The sequence below is a fragment of the Anoplopoma fimbria genome, chromosome 9, assembly GCF_027596085.1.
Source record: "Anoplopoma fimbria isolate UVic2021 breed Golden Eagle Sablefish chromosome 9, Afim_UVic_2022, whole genome shotgun sequence".
NCBI lineage: Eukaryota > Metazoa > Chordata > Actinopteri > Perciformes > Anoplopomatidae > Anoplopoma > Anoplopoma fimbria.
The window spans coordinates 18418943-18441068 of NC_072457.1; the positions used below are offsets into that span (position 1 = coordinate 18418943).

A 22126-nucleotide genomic window follows, 5' to 3' on the forward strand; every position below is an offset into this window, starting at 1 on the left:
GATGGCGCCAAAAGTCCATGCAAACGCATTCATATGTTTCAGCAAGCAGCAGCTGTCCAATATTAATCTAATGTAATGAGCAATAAAGACTCCATCATGATCGGAATTGCAATTTAAAAGTCTCAGTGATCTGCTCTGAGAGGAATTACAACCAGATGTACTCCTGCCATGAGAGTGAGAGCTACAGGAAACATTGAGTTTCCTTTTTTTGCTTTTGGACTTATTTGGTTTTAGCCCCGGTGCAGCTCAATAGAAGACAATGTCCCCCTTTAACTCCGGAATGAACACATTCCGTCCCAGGCAACCAGCTGAGACTTTACATGTTGGCTTTAGTACAAATTAAAGGGGCCCTATTATGCTTTTCCACTTTCTCCCTCTTCTTTAGTGTGTTATAGATATTTTCACAACAGAGCGGGCTATCCGACCAATCAGAGCAGACTTTGCTTTCTGGAGGGAGGAGCTACAACGGAGCATTTCAGAGAGAGGGTGAGAAGAGGTGCTGCAGGACAGCCAGGATGAGAATTATTATTATATGATTATGAGCATTAACGCATGAAAACATGTTGTAACTGTTACTTGAGATAAAAATATGCACCCAGAAAATAGCATTATAGGGCCTGTTTAAACGAGCGAGAAACAGCGTTGATCAGTGTGCGAGGTACTAATAGGAGGATCTGGGATGGAGCCACGCTAGCCGTTTCCCCTCTTTACAGCTTTATGCTAAGCTAAGCTAACTGACCACTGGCAGCACAGCTTCATATTTACTGTACAGACATGAGAGTAATGTCCTCCTTCTAATCTTACTCTCAGCAACAGAGTGAAAAGTGTGTTTTATTCCTCTGACTTTAAAGCTGGAGTAGGCAACTTTGAAGACACCGGTAAGAGTTCACTAGATTTTGAAAGCATCAAACTGAAAAATGCCCCGCCCCTCCCTTCAGGCCTCCCACTAAAGACTCCCCCCTTAAAGAAAGAGCTCTGCCTGACTCTCTCTCTCTCTCTGCTGGAAGACGAGTCCCACAGAGAGCGTGGTGGAGGGCGGCGTATGGTAGGAGTCCAGACAGAGGGGTAAAAAACATCAGAATGAAAACCGCTTTAAACATAAGTTAATGAAGGCTACGTTAAAGATATCAATGGAATAAAAATATAAAACATAAATAACGACCTCAGACTGACTATGAAAACGGTAGAAGCTACAATTTACCCATGTCCCCTTAACGTCGCGTAATCAGGCTACTGCTGTAACAGTCTTTAGCAACAACAGTCGGCTTCTGTTTCAAACTCAAAGAACACATTTATTCATTTGAGAGCACTCACATAAGAACGTAGCACCATCAAAGTGCTAAATATATGTTGAATTCATTGTGCTTGTGTTGCTATATAATGCTAAACATGTTATATCATGCATTTCAATTATGTAGCATATTAACCCCGGTTCATTGAATGTCATTTGCTGTAGTAAAGACTATTATCTGTTATTGATTGTTACGTCAAAATTCATTAGAACCTGCTATAAACAATCCTCCTCACGATTCTCTGCTCCGCTGCTGATAACATTCACGTGGAAGTGAAAAGTCATTTTGTTTGTTTACCAAAAATCAAGTTGTGCATCTAGGGAGGCCACAAAAATGCAGTCTGCCTGGAGGGGCTGCTGCTATTGATTATTTTAGTAATTATACCCATTATTCCAGGGGGGGTCATAAAGGGAGTCAGAACTAAGAGTCATTGTGTAATACTATTAAAAGCTCCTCTCTCCTCAGCACCACAACTCCATCTTCTTATTGTGTTCACGCAGTTTACCCAGGAGAGCTTCCTGAACCGGGCACAGTTCACGGCCAGATTACTGCTGAAAGAAAGTGCTGTTCCTTCTTTGTTGGGCCGACCTGGCTTCACAACTTGTAAATTTGTTTTGTTATTTTTAGATTTGTTATGTTTTAAGCAAGCAAGCTAGCTACCACCGTGGGTTCAAGTGCAGAGCTCAGTGTTGTAGATAAGCTTTAACTCACACAGTGCTCGGCTAATTACTAAACAGAATATAAAAGTCATCAATATGAGACAATTCTAGAGCTGAATCACAGCGACCTCAGTTACCCCAACAATCTCCACTATAGCCAGGTTCCAGAGTTTAGAATGCCATACGGACCCTCCACAAACCTGAGGTACACTGAAGGATGAACACCTGAGAAGCAAAGGTATGTAAAACACTCATTAAATATGTTTTTTTTTATATTACAAGAACTGCAAACATTGTGTGTGTGACAATTAAAAGTTGGTTTTCCCTTTCATGGGAATGTTGTGCAGGGTATACACTTTATAATGTATTCTGTAACATTGTATAACAAAGTGACTGATAACTGACTAAATGTAACGAAAAAATCAACTTCTATGTCAGTCATTAAATTTTCTTTTTCTATTATTGTAAATTGTACTTAGTGCCTATGTGTAACAATGAAATGACAGCTGTCCACAAGGTTGTGTTGAAAAGTCCAAGAAAGGTGAATGCGTAGCAAAGCCAGTCAAAACAGACACTACATACAGTAAGATGTAAAATATTATATATTGTTATGACAAAGAATGTACAAGGAAGGCTGATTCAGAAAAGTAATTTATGTATCGAATATTCAAATTCAATATTTTTACAGATGATGTGGATGACCTGATGCTGCTGGTCTTTGAGGATGTGTTTGAGGACAGACTTCATATCCATCCATCCAACATACTGAGCAGCTGATCAGATAACTGCTGGCGTCTCCAGAGTCCCTCACATGACAGGATGACAACCCTGACATGTCGTCCTCAGTAGTCCTCATCACCATGGTAACGCCTGCATGGAGAGGATCAGACCTATTACTGTCGCAGAGGAGACCTGTATCCTCTGTTAATCTATGTAGATTCAAAAACTTATTTTCTTTTGTTTACATTTAATAAAAATAAAATCATTTTTGATGAAAAATGAGAAGTCTCCTTTCTTCATTAGTTATTTGGGTCCTGTTGTATAATGAAACCTTGTTGTTCAGATTTAGTTTATAATATCTTTCCGCATTACATAAAATATCGTCTAACACTTTTTCTGTTCTTCTCCTCGGACTTCCATAGTCAGCTCTGAGTGCTGTGGATGTTCTGAAGGGTGAGGGATTCAAACAGGCCTGGACGATGAACTGTGCATGTAGGAGGAGTAGGAGGACTGGAACCTGGTCAATCATCTCACAACCTAATAAGGACAATAAGAAATACTGTTTTGTAATAAAGCAAATAATGAGCCAGGAGGCAACATCACTGCATGGGACAAATATTGATCAAGAAAGCAACGTGTTTCAAGGTCAACTTTGACTTCAAATGAAAATGTTGTTTTCACAGGAGATGATATACACTGGAACCTTTTTACATATTGTGGATTACAAACATAATTGCAGCCTGGAGGTGAGAATAGAATGCAGATACATGTATGCAGAGGTGTTACCGTTAAGATGACATCTAAGATATTAGATAGTACTAGCATTTTTATGACTTCTTTGTTACTGTATACAACAAAGAAATCCGTCATCGCAAAATCTGCTGTACTCTCATTAACATTGCTAAAGTCATGAATCAAAACACATTTAGTTTTAAACAGGGAACATATGTAAGCAGCTATATTTTAATCAGGGAAACGTGTTTGTATTTCCCTACACAGGCAACATGAGTGTAGCTCTTAGCTACTTAGATAAAGAGGGACTTGTGTTTTTACACCACTGCATGAACCCCACCCTAATGTCAGGTGTGTACTACTGTTGGTGTTTCCAGGTAGTTAGCTATGTGGCGCAGTAATTGATTATCTGTTAGATACCTGTCGCCTGTCTTTGCATGTCTGGGCATTCTGACGCAGTTTCTACAATCACCTAAATGAGAAAATAAAAAGATACTTCTCAGTCAGTCAACAGATATATACAGTTGTCACCACGAAGTAGAAAATGACACAGTTATAGTGTTACATCTGAAATATAAGACGGCTACTACATTAGTATGTAGCCGTCTTATATTTTCGAAGGTGGTTCGGCTTGTTCCTGACTTTCAATATCTGACTCGGACTAAATCTGGGAGGCTTTCGGCTGAGCCAGCACCACTGTGACCGTAGCTGCAGCGAGCTGTGTTTTCAGTTGACCAATCACAATAGAGTGGGCTAGCTGACCAATCAAAGCAGACTGGGCTTTTTGGAGGGAGGGTAGATGCACAAACAGGCTGAGTGTGAAAAGAGGTGCAGCACAGCTAGGATGGGGGAAAAAGGTGTTTTTGGAACATTGTAGCATGCACACATGTTCTATTAGTAACCCTAAATACAAGTATGCACCATAAAAGGAGTAAAATAGGTCCTCTTTAATCCACTTCATGTCTCAGTCACATGTAAGAAAACACCAAACATTCCATCATAATGGACGTTAACAAGGAACATGGCCACTGTTAGTTCTCACAGCTGTCTATTTCATCTCTGCTGTCAAGATTTAAAATTATTTTTACTAAAATAACAAAAAGTCTTTTTGGTTGACCTCTCGTTGTGTTGCCGCTATTCGCAGCTAAATTGCAGATGTTAGCATGCTAACACCTAGACTAAGGTGGTTAACATGGGTAACATTATGCATAGGCTTACTGGACAGTGTCATTCTGAGATGTTTGATGATTCAGATGTTAGCATTTAGCTGAACCACTATGTGTATTGCTGCTCTTCTAGTGTGTGATTCTGTAGACTCTTAGTCTTGTTTAGCTAATGATATAAAGAAAATATATTATACACCAGGCAACAGAGCATATCAAAATGTTTAATTCTGCTCCTTTCATATCCATCCGTGTTACCAGGGTCACTGAAGCCCATCACTCCTCACCAGCACATTTTGCGGGAGCATATCAGGCGTTGAAACTTTATTTTCCGTTCCTGAGCAGCCGAGACAATGAGGTATTTCTTTGCAACAATCCAGCCCTGGGCTGAGCTGGTCTGAGAGATATTAAAGCAGAGTGACAGATCTAATTATCACCTCCCCACTTGGTCTGCTCCAACTCTGATGAAAAGTACTACATTACACCAGACATCCTTTGCCCTCAAACTAACTTTCACCTTTGCTAATAACTAAGAGTGTAGTTATTTGGAATACCTGCTGAGGGCATGTCTCAGAATAGACAGAAAGGGATTTGCAATAAGGCTGGATTCATGAAAGGAGGAGACCATCATTATTCCAAAGCTTGCTGCAGTATCTCTCACCTTGCCCCCCCCCTCTTTTTCCATGTTTCTCATTTTCTCGTCTTTGGACAATGATCCAAAGTCACTTTTTCAAAATGTAGAGGGTTTTAGATCCCTGCAGTTTCTTTTCCTCTCCTCCCATCTTGTCCTGTTTCTGGGTAGTATGAAGTTCTCATATACTGTTACTCACATGGCCTTGTGATGGGAGAGAGGCTATGCTGGACGGTGGGTTTAGATGAATACACGCACCAATCAGCACTCTCAGACAATACCAAATGAAGAACACCCACTCTGCTGACCTCCTCAACACCCGTTATCCACTGCCAGATTCCCTTTAACTTCCATACAAATCACTTAGAAAAGGGTGCAGGCCCCGATGTTATGTCGCTCTGTAGATGGGTATAGGCCTAGCCCAGGTGGCTTTTTTCTCATTGCATGGTTATTGTTCAGAGGTGATGAGGGTTGGTTAATCATCAGCCACCATGTCAGATCTGTGGACACTTGATATGTAATGGCTGCACTCAGTTTCAAGACACTGAAACAGTTTCATTTCTATGCAGAGACAGACGAATGTCAAAGATACAGCTTTCTCACAGCTAAGATGGTGACAAACTCATCTTCTGCCCAATATTTACTGTGTATCAACGGAAGACGGATACCTGTGGGTGTGAGAACATCACATGCCACTAACTATTCACATAGACGATGATTTGCATTATTTAAAGATTTAGCAATTCAAGTCAAAGAGTAGAACTGAGTAAACACAACTTGCCATCAGCTGTTGGTACTTGAAACTAAGAAGATGATAATAAACCCATGTTTATGATCCCATACAATGAGAATATTCACCTTTTTGTTGTCCTTGGTCACTCTCTTTTTCCTAAATTTGCTTTCATAGTTATCGTTTTACCTTTAACCCAAAGAAGTAGATTAACGTGAATCAGAGTCAACTTTATTGAATTTGCATACTGCATTTTTGAATGGGTCTCAATGCTCATTCATAATATCTTCTTCTGCTTTTTGCACTGTGTGATAGAATAATATACACACAAAGAAATCATCAAAATCAAAACAAATAATATAAACAACAACAATGCATCTGTGTAAAATAATAGTGTCCATGAGAAATATGGGAAAAGCGCATTATATTGCCAGTATTGTAAAAACGACATCGCCAGACTATATAAACAAAATAAAGATGAAACTAACAGCAGCTATTTTTTATTTTTTATTTCAGAATGAGCGATTGGCAGAGAAAGTTAGGAGGTACAAAAAGTTAGTCAGTCAATTTCAAGTACAGCCACAAAGCATCCGTAACTAAACTTTAATGACTGCAAACGCTAACTTAACAACTATATAAGACAGGAAAAAACAAGACGCCTACGCTTCTGAAATTGTTCCTGTGGACCATGGATGGACTGGCTATTGTGAAGTTTGTCAATTCTCCTGAACGGCCAATCCATTCCAGGTGGAAGCAATCGGTGGTCATAGAGCTTTTTATGCTTTTTGGGCTTATTTTAAAATTTCTGAAAACAGCCGTTACTGTATGTTCCTCTAACGTGGTATGGGCCAGCCTGACCCTTGCAGGCGCCATCACAGAGCGGAAAGCTAACTGTCAGACTGGGCCAATCTAATACCATCAATATTGAGGGGGGATACAACAGGCCCCTACTAATATGGATTGATCCTATTTTGTTGACAACTGATTGACTCCATAGTTTTTTGTTATGAATGTGACAATCTGTGACTAGTTTTCGTCCTCACCTGGTTGTGTCTAGATGGTAACCCCAAAATTTGTAAAGATCTTGCGGGATGCTTAAGGTTTGGCATTAACCTCTAATGGTTGAGTTAAGACATTAACCTCTAATGGTTGAGGTTAGACATTAACCTCTAATGGTTGAGTTAAGACATTAACCTCTAATGGTTGAGTTAGACATTAACCTCTAATGGTTGAGTTAAGACATTAACCTCTAATGGTTGAGTTAAGACATTAACCTCTAATGGTTGAGGTTAGACATTAACCTCTAATGGTTGAGTTAAGACATTAACCTCTAATGGTTGAGTTAAGACATTAACCTCTAATGGTTGAGTTAAGACATTAACCTCTAATGGTTGAGTTAAGACATTAACCTCTAATGGTTGAGTTAAGACATTAACCTCTAATGGTTGAGTTAAGACATTAACCTCTAATGGTTGAGGTTAGACATTAACCTCTAATGGTTGAGTTAAGACATTAACCTCTAATGGTTGAGTTAAGACATTAACCTCTAATGGTTGAGGTTAGACATTAACCTCTAATGGTTGAGGTTAGACATTAACCTCTAATTGTTCACAGAATCTTACATCAAAAATTCATAAAAGTGATTTCTAATATTTCACCTAAGGTTTAGGTTTGATTAGGTTTAGGCAACTAAAACTACCATGTAATGTTGGGGAAGGATGATGTTGGTGATGGTTAACAGAGGTTAAGAGTAAAGGTCCATGTTGGCTTCCATTCACCCTGAACTCTCCAGGTTTGCAGGACTGCAACAATATGACAGCATTTACAGTCTCTGTGTCCAACCACATATCTGCAACCTTTTTCTTTAAAACTCTCACTGAGTAAGTTATGTAATGTAATTTTATGTAGAGACTCTCAGACAGTCACCTCGGTCATGTTGCAGAGAGGACTGCGGTCCAACAGAGGCTTTCATGTTTAAAGGTTAAGGGCGACAGAGTGATGGCTGCATTATTCAAACAGGAAGTAAAAGGCACAGGACAAAGGAAGGATGTTCTAGCAAAGCAATCATGTACAGCACCAACGTCAAGCCAGGCAAGGAAGTGCACTTCACTTCAAGCCTTTCCTCTACCTTGTATCTGCAAGGTTACATGAAATGGCTACGTCAAAAAACCCGGTCGGATGTTTCTTCCTGAAACGTGTCTGGCCAGCGTCCAGTCACAGCTCTTCTTACTTGCGTGACAAAGAGCTGCTATGCCTTGGTGCAATGTTGTCATCCCTGAGGAGACCTTTAAGACTCAGCTGACTCGTTGGTGTTACTTTTAGTAAGTGAGTTAGTCCAGACCAAGACATCATCTCTATACTATAAATCTTTCTATGCTGTTAACTAATTATTCTTAGTCTTTCTTATCAAAATGAAAAGGAATGGTTGTTTATCTAGCTAATAAAAACTGAAGAATTAAATCAGGAAATTCATTTCAAGTTCATTTGTTCGGGATGTCTTGAAAGTATTCTTGCATTGGCTTTAAGGTGCAACATCCGAGTTAGGAGCATTTATATTGTCAACATGTCAACAGCAAGCTGGCGGCTCACAGCTAACTGTGCTAAAGGTGCTAACAGTGCTAACGAGTGTATACAACTGCTAACAGAGCAGTGTTTGCTTGAGGGGGGACCCGAGGGGTCTGGACGGCGTTATCAGCCGTAACCGCTGTATGAGAGCTGAGTAAAGCTAACCAGCGGGCGCGCTCACATGCACTAAAAGACTTGTACTTATAGCTTTTCTAGTCTTCCAACCACTCAAAGCTTTTACACTATGTGTCTTCTATCACCCATTAGCATTAATTCACACAACGATGGCACATCCTTCGGGAGCAAATTGGGGTTAAGTGTCTTGCCCGAGGACACGTGGACATGGAGTAGAGGAGCCGGGGATCAAACCGCCGATCTTTTGATTGAGGGTTGAACTCAATCAGAAGCCACTGTCGAGATGCTTCATTCTCTGCTCAGGTAGACATTACTCCTCTGTCTTTACATAGACACTATATTGATTTTCGGAATGTAAAATACAACTCCTTTAAGTCAACTAGGCTTCTTGTATCCAGATTTTTACAATTGTAAGCAGAGTTAATACATGAAACCAAATGTGGTCAGCTCCTTATTTTGCTATGAGCACTTCCCACCAACTGTCTTCACCTCCTGTGCACACCATGTGTGTTTCTACAGCGTCTCATGATCAAACCGAGCCTCGGCGTTGTGGTCCTGATTTAATTTTGATCAACATTCCAGGCAAGGCTAGAGTATTTATTATGGTTACATGTTCATAATCATTAATAAATATTAGGGAAATAAATATTATGGGTTTAAGTGTCTTGCCCAAGGGCACACTGACATGGACTAGCGGATCCTGGGTCCGATGATTGAAGGAGGAGCCTGCTCCTGCTCTACTGGATAATACTTTAAACATAAACAAGAATGTACAGAAAAATGCAGCCAGCCCTAAATGACTCCTGATGAACAATCCGAATATTCTCCTTTTCCCAATAGATGTTTTTCCATATTTAATTTCTAAGAAATGTTACGAATATTGCTAATAATTTGAGGTAATTGACGTGATCCAAAATGTGACTGAAATGGTGTACAATCATTAAGTATATTTATTCTAACCTGAATGGCAGGATGGTTTTCAAACGGAACTATGTGGGAATGGCATCATTGGAAACTGTTTGGAAAGACTTGGGAGATGATTGGATGAACCATCTGTCAATTAATCTCTTACCAAAGCGGGTCGGTAGAAGAGTGAAAACGTCTTTTCCATGTAGAAAAGCCTTCAGTGTTCTTTGGTCATCTTTCAATGAAGTAATCATTCTTCTGTGATCTCCAGGAATCCAGCTGCCATGTCACGTTTACGTTATAACTGTACTACAATACAATTCTTAATATTACATGAATTATTCTACATTTATCTGACAGCTGTAGTTATTAGTTACATTTAAGAATGACCCTGTATGTATAAAAACATATGATAACTTCAGAAATGTGATGAATTCACTTTAATTGAATGTACCTAATAGCACATAAAGGAGTTACAATTAAAATGAGCTCCACAGTCAACAGCTACAAATGGAAACTGCTGCGTTAATCAGTAATGAAAACACTTTTAATATTTGAAGTACATTTTGCTGTTGATACTTTTGTAAGAATATTTTACTGGCATGTTTTATGGTGCTTATTTTGCTTAAAGGGGCAATGAGTAAGATCTGGCCAGAATTTTTAGTCTAAAACATACATACACCATACATAGACGTCAAAGACGTATTGTGTTGCAGAGATAGCTACTGAATAAGCACGCTAACCAGCTAGCTAGGAGAGGAGATAGTGAGTCAGTGTAGCATCCAGTCTGTCCTCAGTGCAACATGAGAGGAAGCAGAGCGACCTTAGGGGCTAGTTAATCACGTTAAAGGTTCAGGGTCCGTGTACGTTTTAATCGTTTGTTTATTGGATTAAATCTAAAGTGGCAGAAACTAGAAACGATTCTTTCGTTCCGTCCTCCCCACGGGAGACAGACCTTCAGTCAGCAGCTCGAATTCGGCCAGCAGTGGAAGCTCCAGGAGGAGCTCCAGGAAGGCAACAAGAAGAACTGTGTGAGGTCTGCTGTTTAAAGAGGAAGGACACAAAGCAAAAACAAAAAAAGTACATAATAATAATATAATATATATATACTGTATATAAGTAATAGTGATAAGTAGTAAGAACTTTAATATCTTGTACCTAATATTTCAAAACTTCCTTCATAACATTGACATTTGAATTCTATAAAGATTTGGGGCCTATTAGTATCACATCATTTGTATAATTAGATCACAGTGGTGGCTGTGTGATGTTTGCAACTTACGTTTGTTCAAATGTTTTCAAACTGTTTACAAGTCGGAAGTGATTCAAAAAACGATAAATGTAATCATTTCCAAAATATACAGCATGTTTTTTAACGTCCAAAAGAATACTGTTTGGTCTCCTGCATGCATCAGGCACCTTAACGAGGAGGTGTTGCAGCAATACAACATAAATGATGTCTATATTAACACAAAAACACAAAATCTGTATATTCATCATATCATATATTCACTCATCTGAAATAGCTTCTCAAGCAGTATGTTGCAGTGTGACAAGTCAGAGTCATGCATTGCTGTGCTACTTGTACTTTTATGTACACTGTGGGTGATTAAGAATTCAAAGTAAGCCTTCATTTGGCTTTGCATGATGTTTTTATATCCATGCTATTTTTTATTTGCTCCCAAGTCCATTTTACACCGTTGGCATTGAAGCTGAAAGAATAAGGCTGAAATGATCAAACAGGCCATCATTTACCCAAGGGGATGAATAGAGTATTATTTTATTCCAGCCTTTTCATTTCTATGATAATATATCCAAGGAACAAATTATTTAAGTGGAATACACAGATGTTATTAAATCAGATCTACTCATGCTCTGCATGGGGCAGTAATATTATCAGTCTATTGGTTTATTATTCATTTATTTACAGTTGCTGCAGCTGTGTTGCTTTTACCTGGATTATGTGTTTAACTTCTTTGACTTTGACCAATAATATAGTTTGCTGACAGTAGAATTGTCCCTGATTGTGATTGGTCACAAGCTGCAAACTGCGCCCCTTTTATGTGAACGCCCTTCACAGCCTGGTTGATTTACTGGATAACCAGCGTCGACCGCCTGGTGTGGTTGTTGTTGTTGTTGGGGTTAGTTTAGCCTGATAACCAAAGAGACCCGGGTTATGTTGGACTCTCCGCGTAGTACAGGCCTCTTACATTGGCTCCATCACAATAACATGAAACATGGATGGCTGGAAAAAAAGATCAGAAAAGGACTTTCAGCCAGTATTCTTTTGTTCATGTATTCATATATGTCATTTATCTCACTCAGCCCGTCCTTCACAGGGCCACAGTGCCCAAAGCAAACACAGAGGTGTCTGAGACTGAGGGAGGTCACCATGGATATGTGATGACAGCTCAAGCCAGAGGCCTGACTCCTGAGGGGTCACCCAGTCTGTCATCCAGGGGCCTGAGGCACATTAGGAAGTATGGAAGGTGAAAGAGTGAGTGCTGAGAGCAAAGAATGTGACCACTGAGGATCTGATCCTATAACCCTCCTTTATGTTTTAAACAACAAAGTCTCATGTAGAATACATAACACAGATCAATACACAGACCAATCACCACCCAGAGACTCTGTGGAGCAGTGACAGCAGCAGTGACAGGGTTAAAGGCTCAGCCAGCCTCCACCTTTATGTAAATACAGAGAGAGAGAGGGGGGGAGAGGGAGAGGGGGAGAGAGACATAGAGAGAGAGCGGGGAGAGAGAGACATAGAGAGAGAGGGGGAGAGACATAGAGAGAGAGAGAGAGACATAGAGAGAGAGGGGGAGAGAGAGAGAGAGACATAGAGAGAGAGAGAGACATAGAGATAGAGACATAGAGATAGAGACATAGAGATAGAGACATAGAGATAGAGACATAGAGAGAGAGAGAGAGAGACATAGAGATAGAGAGAGAGAGAGGGAGGGAGAGAGAGAGACATAGAGATAGAGAGATACATAGAGAGAGAGAGAATAGAGAGAGACATAGAGAGAGAGAGAGGGAGAGAGGGAGAGACATAGAGAGAGAGGGGGGGAGAGTGAGGGAGGGAGAGAGAGACATAGAGATAGAGAGAGACATAGAGATAGAGGGAGAGAGGGAGAGAGAGAGGGAGGGAGAGACAGAGAGATAGAGAGACATATATATATAGAGAGAGAGACATAGAGATAGAGAGAGACATAGAGATAGAGAGAGAGAGAGAGGGAGAGGAGAGGGAGAGGGAGGGAGAGAGGAGAGGGGAGAGGGAGGGAGGGAGAGAGAGAGAGGAGAGAGGAGAGAGGAGGGAGGGAGAGGGAGGAGAGAGAGAGGGAGGGGAGGAGAGAGGGAGAGAGAGAGAGAGAGAGAGAGAGAGAGAGGAGAGGGAGGCGGGTTGAGCTCAGTGAATGGGGGTGTGTTGTCGCTCACAGACAGAGGAGCGGGTCTGTGTCTCTGTGTGTCCGTGTCTCCGTGTCTGTTCTTGGGGACGACAGGCTGCCTGCATGTCTCCGCCGGGCCGTGCAGAGGGAGCATCAGAGTAGTCCGGTGAGCGAGAGGACTCCGCGGGGACAGAGCCAGAGAGCCATGGGGGGCCAGATCACCAGGAATGCCTTCTACGGTAAGAAACCCCGTCTCTGGGGCTCAATGTTCGGGACAACGATGGAGTAGCTGCACGGTCCTCCGGTCTCCGGTCTCCGGTCCTCCGGTGTCACCGTCAGCTCAGATGCTCTGCAGCCTGTTCTATGGTCCCAGTGACGTCACTCCTCATTAGAATAAAGGATCGACACGCAGCTGTGTTCACCTTGATTACCTCCTCCTCCTCCTCCGCTATGAAGGAGACCTGTCTCCCTTTACTGTTGTGAAGCGTCCAGATGTTGAGGGGGGTTGGGGGGTTTCCCTGCTCAGTGCGTGCTGTGGTTTCCCCTGGTTAATAGAGAGTGCAGCTGTGCTTCAGGAGATCCATATATTGATTTCCTATCACATGACCCTGTAACACAAAGGTCCAAGCAGTATCATCATAGACGGCTATGAGCAAACATATAGAATATAATACTTGGTATTTTGTCTTCAAGTATGGTATTGCTTTTAAAGTGACACATGGACCTCGTGGTTCTGCAGTTCTATGGGTGGATACAAGCGTCTCTAGGCCTCCAGGTGTGTTAGAGGGCCTCCAGGTGTGTTAGGGGGTCTCCATGTGTGTTAGGGGGTCTCCATGTGTGTTAGAGGGTCTCCAGGTGTGTTAGGGGGTCTCCAGGTGTGTCAGAGGGCCTCCAGGTGTGTTAGGGGGCCTCCAGGTGTGTTAGGGGGTCTCCATGTGTGTTAGCGGGTCTCCAGGTGTGTCAGAGGGCCTCCAGGTGTGTCAGAGGCCTCCAGGGGCTTTGTGTCTTTACTGTCAGTAAACAGTGGATGAGAGTCAGCAGAGCAGCGGCTGTGTTGGCTCATGGGCTTCAGGCCTTGTGTGTTTAGTTTGATGCTCCCAGTGGTGACCAACGGCAGACAAACAACATCATGAGGTTCTTTACTCCATCACCATACAGAGGGTAAACAGAGCCAATAGTATACATCTGAAGGCCCTCTGTTGTATAACATGTTGAACCTAATGTGTGGACATATATGTGAACCTGTTGGAGTTAATCCTGGTCCTGCAGCTTTTAGTTTGGACCACCTGGTGGTTCTAATTAAAGCCTCAGGATTGATCCAATTAGCTAAAGACTGAGAGACTAAGACAGCAGCCTCTTCTCTTCAGGACCAAGGTCAAACACCTGATGAACCTTCAGATACAATAACACCAGTTCAACTCTGAGATGATTCTCTATTGTGGTATCATTTAAGAGTAACCATTGTGTATTCTGCATTAAAGAACTCTACATATACAATCCAGTCAGTAGAAAAAAGGTTATGGTTTGTGTTAAAATAGTAATGTAACAACAAAATGTAACAACGTTACTACTGTAAATAAATAACAACTGCCCTTAACGGACTTTCTTACATAACATTACAGGACACGCCTAACAACTTTCTGCAAACAATTATTATTTCACGTAACTCTCAATAACAGTCGCTCCAAATACTACTTCATGAATAAACATCCACATTCAATGTTCCCGGAGTTTGCAGAAATCTACCATGCCAACATTGTTCTTATGTTGGCATGGTAGATTTGTGTGCAGACTGCCAGTGTTTCTGCCGAGCATAATATTGTGAATTGTCCAGTTTATCGGTGTATGCTAATATCAATGACAATGAAAACAAAAATCTGAGCTAATTTAAATGTACAGCTAGTCTGCGATGCTGGTGGTTCGGCACGTCTAGGTCCTCACGCTCGCCTGTCGCCCAACTCACAGGGTACCTGGGTCGTTGCTACGAGCCATACGGTCCTCGTATGACCAAAGTGAGAGCTGAGTCCGGATACTCGGCACAAAGTCAAACACGTTTCCAGTGCGTGTTGGCCTCCGCCAGGTTGTCCTTGTCACTAGTTCTGCTTGAGATTTTCATGGACAGGATTTCAAGGCACAGCCGGCGGGAGGAGAGTCTCCGGTTTGGGGACTTCAGAGTTGCATACTCGTGCATACTCTTTGCAGATGATGTGGTTCTGTTGGCTACTTTAAAACACGACTTTCAGCGCGCACTGGGGCGGTTTGCAGCCGAGTGTGAAGTAGTCATTGATGAGAGTCAGTACCTCCAAGTCTGAAGCCATGGTTCTCTGCCGGAAAACGATGGATTGAACCCTCTGGGTTGGGAGGGAGTCACTGCCCCGAGCGAGGAAGTTCAAGTATCTGGGGATCTTGTTCACGAGTGAGGGTAAAATAGAGAGTGAGATGGACAGGCGTTGAAGCAGACCGTTGTGGTGAAGAGAGTGATTTAATAGTCCACCTACGTATCGACCCTCACCTATGGTCATGAGCTTTGGGTAGTGACCCTCACCTATGGTCATGAGCTTTGGGTAGTGACCCTCACCTATGGTCATGAGCTTTGGGTAGTGACTGAAAGAATGAGATCACGGATACAAGCGGCCGTAATGAGCTTCCTTCGGAGGGTGGCTGGTTTCAGCCTCAGAGATAGCACAATAAAACTTAACATTTACACAGCATGCTTTTTGCACTTATGTTTGTAGTGCAATCAAAACATTTCAACAGATGAATAAAGACTTTTTTTACATTTAAAATGACAAAAAATAATAAATAACAAAAATGTATGGACATAAAAGTGTTTAAATACATAAAAGATCATTTGAAATGAAAATATCAAGTTTGAAGTTGATCTGCATTCGTTCCTTAACAAGATGTATCCCAACTCCACAAACCGTGATCTCTTTTATGTAATCTACTCCAATAGAACGGCTAAGTGGGAGGGGCCAAGGGAAGTTAGCCATGAGTGACAACATGAGTGTTACTGGCTCTATTAAGAGTCAACAAGAGCTCTGATTGGTGGAGGATGGCTCCATCACATCAGGCTAACCCGTTCAGCCACATCAGTGAGGGTGTGGTGTGTTGGTTGAAACCATTATTTACTCAAGCAACACTTTCAGAAATACAGCTTTAAATTATTTGAAAATACTAGTTTTGATCGATCAACATAATAAAATTAAGTTGATTTTACTTGCATATAGATTTTTTTTACATACACAAAATGTAGTAGTTCATTTTTAGGTGGATGAAGATATTTTTATCAGTGAAGAAATAAACTTCTCCGCAGGCTGTTTCCTTGCCACACACTTCTGATGAATGGGTTGAATTCAATTTACCTTATAATGAAATAAAAAATCAGCTTTAGTTGTAACTGAAACGGACTGCCGTTCCTTTGACAGGTTTGGTGATTGTTTTTTTACTTTGGTGGTCTATGTTTTATTTGCACATTTTTTTATAAAAGTAAAGGCCAGACTGAGAAAAAGTAAATGCGACTTTAAATACATTTGTCTGTGCATGAGGTAGAAACCCACTAGGGGCTTCTCTAAAAATATGATGTAAAATACAGTTTCAATTAATATGCATATCTTTCACATGCCTAATCTATCATATTTGCAAGTAAGGTTGCCATAAATATCAACAAAAGGGGTTGAAAGCAAACTCATATTGACATCAAGCACTTTTGAGTCCCATGTTTCATAAATGTATTAAGGTGAAACTTCCCGTTCCATAATTATTATTATTTTGTCAGCTCATGTACTTTCTTCTTATCAACATTTCTTGGACGCCGTCCTCTGTCCTCATTCTGTCCCCATTCTGTCCCCAGTGTCTCTTCAACAGTCCTGTTTAATCAGTTACATTGTTCACACACAAGTCATATGCATCTCTTACAATTCATCCTATCCACATTGATTAGTTGGCACTTGAGTTCTTTATACTCGCTCCACTCGATGTCAATTGGATTTCAGTATCCAGATACAAAGCAGAGACTGCAGAGCTGAAGAGATGCTATATAACAAAGTAACGTTTCTTAACGTCCTCCAATCAGATCAGATCACAGTGATGTCATGGGATATGTCTCCAGTAATAAAGGCAGTGGATATTTACTACAGCATGAAGAACAACAGCTACAACTTTCTTCCTCCTTTCTCTTTTTTCTCTGTCTTTGTCTTTATGTCAATAAGAGCAGGAGGAAAGAAGACACAGCGTTAATCCGTCCTGAACGGTTGCTATGGAGTGACAGAAACATTTGTCTCAGGGTCAGGTGCTGTTGTTTAGAGAGTGTCAGTGTCTCCCATATGATATGAACTTCCTCCTCCTCTCAATTATTTGAATATTAATCACGATCACGACATTGATGTTTAAATTGTGTGCTCCGCTCATAATAAACTCCGCCGCATATGAAACCAAGCGCTCCTTCAGCCAGCAGCCAGCGATCCAGAGGCTTTGGCTTCACTTTTGGGGAGCGGCCATGCTGCTGTGTGTTTGCCGCCTGCTGCTGCAGCCTGTGAGAAATGTAACGGCAGCAGTCCAGAGTAGAAGAGTGATGCACTGTATATTACTCTTTAAACTGAAATGATTAAATAACAAATAGAAAGACAAACAACAATAGAACAACAGAATCATTCAAAATGATTTCCTTTAAACAGGCCCTATTATGCTATTTTCTGAGTGCATATTTTTATCTCCAGTTACAGTTACAACATGTTTACATGCGTTAATGCCCATAATCCTCCTTGTTTTTCTCATCCTGGCTGTCCTGCAGCACCTCTTCTCACCATCTCTCTGAAATGCTCCGTTGTAGCTCCTCCCTCCAGAAAGCAAAGTCTGCTCTGATTGGTCAGCTAGCCCGCTCTGTTGTGATTGGTCAACGTTTCACATTTAAAAAAACTCTTCCTCTGGAGCTTCAGCTCCGTCTCTCTTTTGTTGTTTGAGGGCCAAACTAGCCGGAAGGAGTTTCACGTCACTGAGGGGGAGGGTAACTCCTTTTAGGCGTGGACTTCAGGTTTTACACTCTACGCACCTTTTATATGTAAATATATACATAACACACAAAAGGAGAGGGAGAAAGTGGAAAAGCATAATAGGGCCACTTTAATTAAACCCAAAGACGTGTTGCAACACTATGCCGTCATTTAAGCCTAGAACGGAGAAACGTGTCATAGAGGTGGTGCGTAATGCACAGAGACATCGGCCTCAAAATGCCAGTGTTTAGAGGGAGAGGGCCAAGAAACGACCTTTAGGTACGTCCACACACACACACACACACACACACACACACACACACACACACACACACACACACACACACACACACACACACAGGGATGAGGCGAGGAGAAGCTGAGCACAGACAGGGGCGTGTCTGCTCGCTAAGGTTTGGACATTAACAGGAATGTAGCACAGAAAGCAGTGCTCTGTGTGTATAAACGTGAAAGTACAAAAAACACATGTCGACACTAAAACCAATGCATAATCTGAATTAAGATCAAAATAATGGTGATTATCCTTTTGGCCATAAATGGTGCAGATCCAGTCAACACACATAGGGTAGACCAACCCTAACCTTCCTTTGTCCAGCAAGCATGCTAGCTCGTGTGTGTGTGTGTGTGTGTGTGTGTGTGTGTGTGTGTGTGTGTGTGTGTGTGTGTGTGTGTGTGTGTGTGTGTGTGTGTTTTGTGTGCGTCTGCAGCTTTCATCCTCATCCTCATGACAGGTCAGTTTCAAGGCGGGGCCCACACCATGACTTCCAGCCATTACTGAATAGCATCTTGCCTGTTTTCCGTCGATGCACACTGCATATCATTAGCCTCTCCAGCAGCATGCTCTCTTTCACCACCAGAGAAGCATCATTGGATTTCATTGTGCTCCACTGTTTGTGGCCTTTGGATGTTATTACTTATTGATTACGTTGTGTAATCCTACTCCTGAAGAGAATGCGGTAACAGCGGGAAGACTAGTGGGTGATGTCAGCCAGAATTCATCATCTCTGCTGTCTCACCTTTCACTGGCGGGTCAATGTGCTGTGAAATATTGATGGAGTGTCCCGACAGTAGGATAAGCACAGGGCAGGAAACTAGAGATATTCCTTTAGTTAGTTTCTACTGCTCATAACCATATCCCATGATATGTTTTATGCATTTATTACGTTTTATGTTCGTTCTGCTTTCTTTGTTTTAGCCAGCTACAAAACAAATTTCCCTGAAAGGACCTCAAAGTTAGCTGAGGTTAAGTTAAACTTGAGGAAAATTACAAGCCAGATAGCAGAGCAAACATCAGAAAACTATCCATCTCACGGAAGACCGGGAAAAGCAGCAAATTCTCACATTTGACAACAATCAATATCACAACAAAACTTGTATTAAATGCAGTTTAAAAGTAATTTTTTCATGAGCTTTTTAAGGAATATAGTTCTTGAAACTTATTTGATGTATAGTACAGCCAAGCATCGAACCTTCAGGCCTATTTGGGTCCCATCCAGACTTCCTGTGTTTGCAGGTTTCCTAGAAGCTGGTCCCATCTTTCACTCTTTCCCTTTCCTCTCCTCTCTCCCTGCCTCCTCTTTTCATTCTCCTTATCTGCCCCTCTGGGTTATCCTATCCTCTTCCATCCCAATATTCCATCCATGTCCCCTCTCTGTGACTGGACGTTATAGATTCATCATGTTTCCATGGTGCTAAAATGATCATTAATGGTCATATATGGTGGCGACCTGGATCAATGCTATGTGCAAATACTAGAGCACGTTTATCTCACTATGTTCTCCACATGCTATTACAACGTCTCTTCACTGATGCAGTGAGTTTGCTATGTTCCACAAGTAAATAAATAAACCACATAAGTATTCTTACTTATGTGTACAGATTGTAAAGCCCTCTGAGGCAAATTTGTAATTTGTGATTCTGGGCTATACGAAATAAACTGAATTGAATTGAATTGAATTACACCTATTGTTCTTATTAAACAGAAAAATACAACTATACACCTTCTGAATTCAGGTTTCTCCCCTTCATTGAACTAAGAGGGGCGTATTAGCCTTGTTAACTCATAACTGGACATAGAAACTAAATAAAAACACTAACTAAATGGTTCGTCTTTCCACTGTTCCAAGAAACACCAACTGTTGAAATTAATCCCGACTTCACTGAGATGGAATGAAACTATACCGGCTCCACACGTTGTTTTTTTCCCAGTGTCTCTCTTTGTCATTGCTGGGCTGCTGGGCTGCTGAGCTGCGTCTCTCACTTGTTCTTTGGAAGCATTCCATTACAGTAGCAAAAAAAGGACCAAAATCCCCCCAAAAAAACAACCAGCAGTCAGCCAACTACCAAAAGCCAATATATTCGTCCAATAGCCAAACGCAGTCTGGTATTCTCATAGTCCCATAGATCTATTCTCTCTGTCAAGACATAACATTTTTGTCTGCGCCTCAGCAACAGACCTGATGTACGTATGTAAGAGCAAAGCTGATGTGTGTTTGGCTTCAACATTGAATCATTTGGGTGGAACAGACATTTGTGAAATCGTGAAAATTTCTTTGAAAACCCAATCGGCTACTGGACAACAGATCAAATTTGCATCATGAAGACAAAGTGAGGATGAACGAACAAAGACGCTAAATACATGTCAGCCTTATTTTCACAATGTAAGCTATCATAAGGCAAGAAAGTAGTCCCTCCATAGCAGCAAATGGAATGTTAATAGTTTTAAATTACAGGATCACCTGAGGCTCCTCGGACCGGTGTCATAATGGAAACCCCCCATCAAGCTACATTACCATGGGCACGAATCCTCTATCAATGCATCATCAACACTGAACCAATAGATTTGTCATGATGTTGCCTAGCAGCACGTCGAGTCCTTTGGTTTCCACCAACAAAATGAGTGATGAGCCCGTAATGAGTTCCTGGTACCTGTCCCCGGGCAGAATAGCAGCTACAGTTACCGTCATTGGGCCATGCAGCCTATTGGGTTACACACTCTGGGCCTGAGGCGTCCGTCACACATGTATGAATGGAGATCAGGAAGAACAGGAAATGTTCTACCCTGTTAACTACAGACATATCTATAAGCTGCATGAAGCCACCCTGATCTGTATTCTGAAGCATCTAAGCCTAAATGATAATGTGTGTGATTAATGGCATCTATTATTGTGTGATTCATTTCACAGTTGCTGTGACATCAGGCTGGAAAGCCGTTTTTGTCATGAGTCAGTGGGATTGAATACATCATCCAGACACTTCTATGTAAACATCATTAAGATGCTGTTTGTCATTGGCCTCCAGGCTCGTTGGGGCGTTGTAAATGTCAGCAGATCTACGGAGAGAGCAACATCAAACAAAGAACTTAAGAGGAGCATTTTACACTGGTAATCTTTGTGAAAGACAACATTAAAAAAAAAATCATATTTAACATTATGAGATGGTAATGATTACAATTATTCCAGGAGAACTACATTAGTGTTAAAGCCATACAGTCAATAATGCAACTATGTTTTATTGACAGATGGTTTTAGTGATGGATCCTAATGCCCATCAGTACGTTATTCATTTGAATCATTTGTTATTTTATGTAACACCCAACAGTAGCCTGCATGCTTGCTTATTCCTAAAATAGCCTAAAGGTGTGTGTGTGTGTGTGTGTGTGTGTGTGTGTGTGTGTGTGTGTGTGTGTGTGTGTGTGTGTGTGTGTGTGTGTGTGTGTGTGTGTGTGTGTGTGTGTGTGTGTGTGTGTGTGTGTGTGTGTTTTTCTCCTAGTCTCCTATGAAGAGTGTTAACTGGACTGTACATAGCAACAAGTAGAGGGAGTGGGTTGCTATGTGGGCTACCTGTGCTTCATAACCACTGCTGCTGCTGTGACTGAATGCTATAGACTCATCATGTATATATATGTATATATATATGATGTTGATCTAGATCAATGGTACCTGCAAATATTAGTCAATAGAGCAGTTTTGGATCACAGATAATTGTTTGTGGTTAATTCACTATGTTTTACATGTATGTGAATCAGATGCCTCCTTATTTTACCGTATCCTCATAGAGTGGTTCGTATGATGTCTTAAGGAAAATATATATATTTTTTTCTCCTACAAATGTCCAGCTCCATGAGCGACTAGTGAGCCTGCACAAGCCCCTGCAATGCAGAACATGTTGCTTAGGCAGCAGAACTACCTGG

The 22126-nt window shown here is 41.4% G+C and overlaps 1 protein-coding gene across 1 annotated transcript in view; it reads left to right on the forward strand.

Annotated features, from left to right (window-relative positions):
* LOC129095442 (E3 ubiquitin-protein ligase NEURL1-like) overlaps positions 1–22126 on the forward strand; it is a 73314-nt gene that overhangs the window by 15058 nt on the left and 36130 nt on the right. The window contains exons 3-5 of the mRNA XM_054603877.1: positions 10436–10564; positions 11859–12022; positions 13037–13161. Of these exons, the coding sequence (XP_054459852.1) occupies positions 10436–10564; positions 11859–12022; positions 13037–13161 (418 nt within the window). The remainder of the gene's footprint in view (positions 1–10435; positions 10565–11858; positions 12023–13036; positions 13162–22126) is intronic.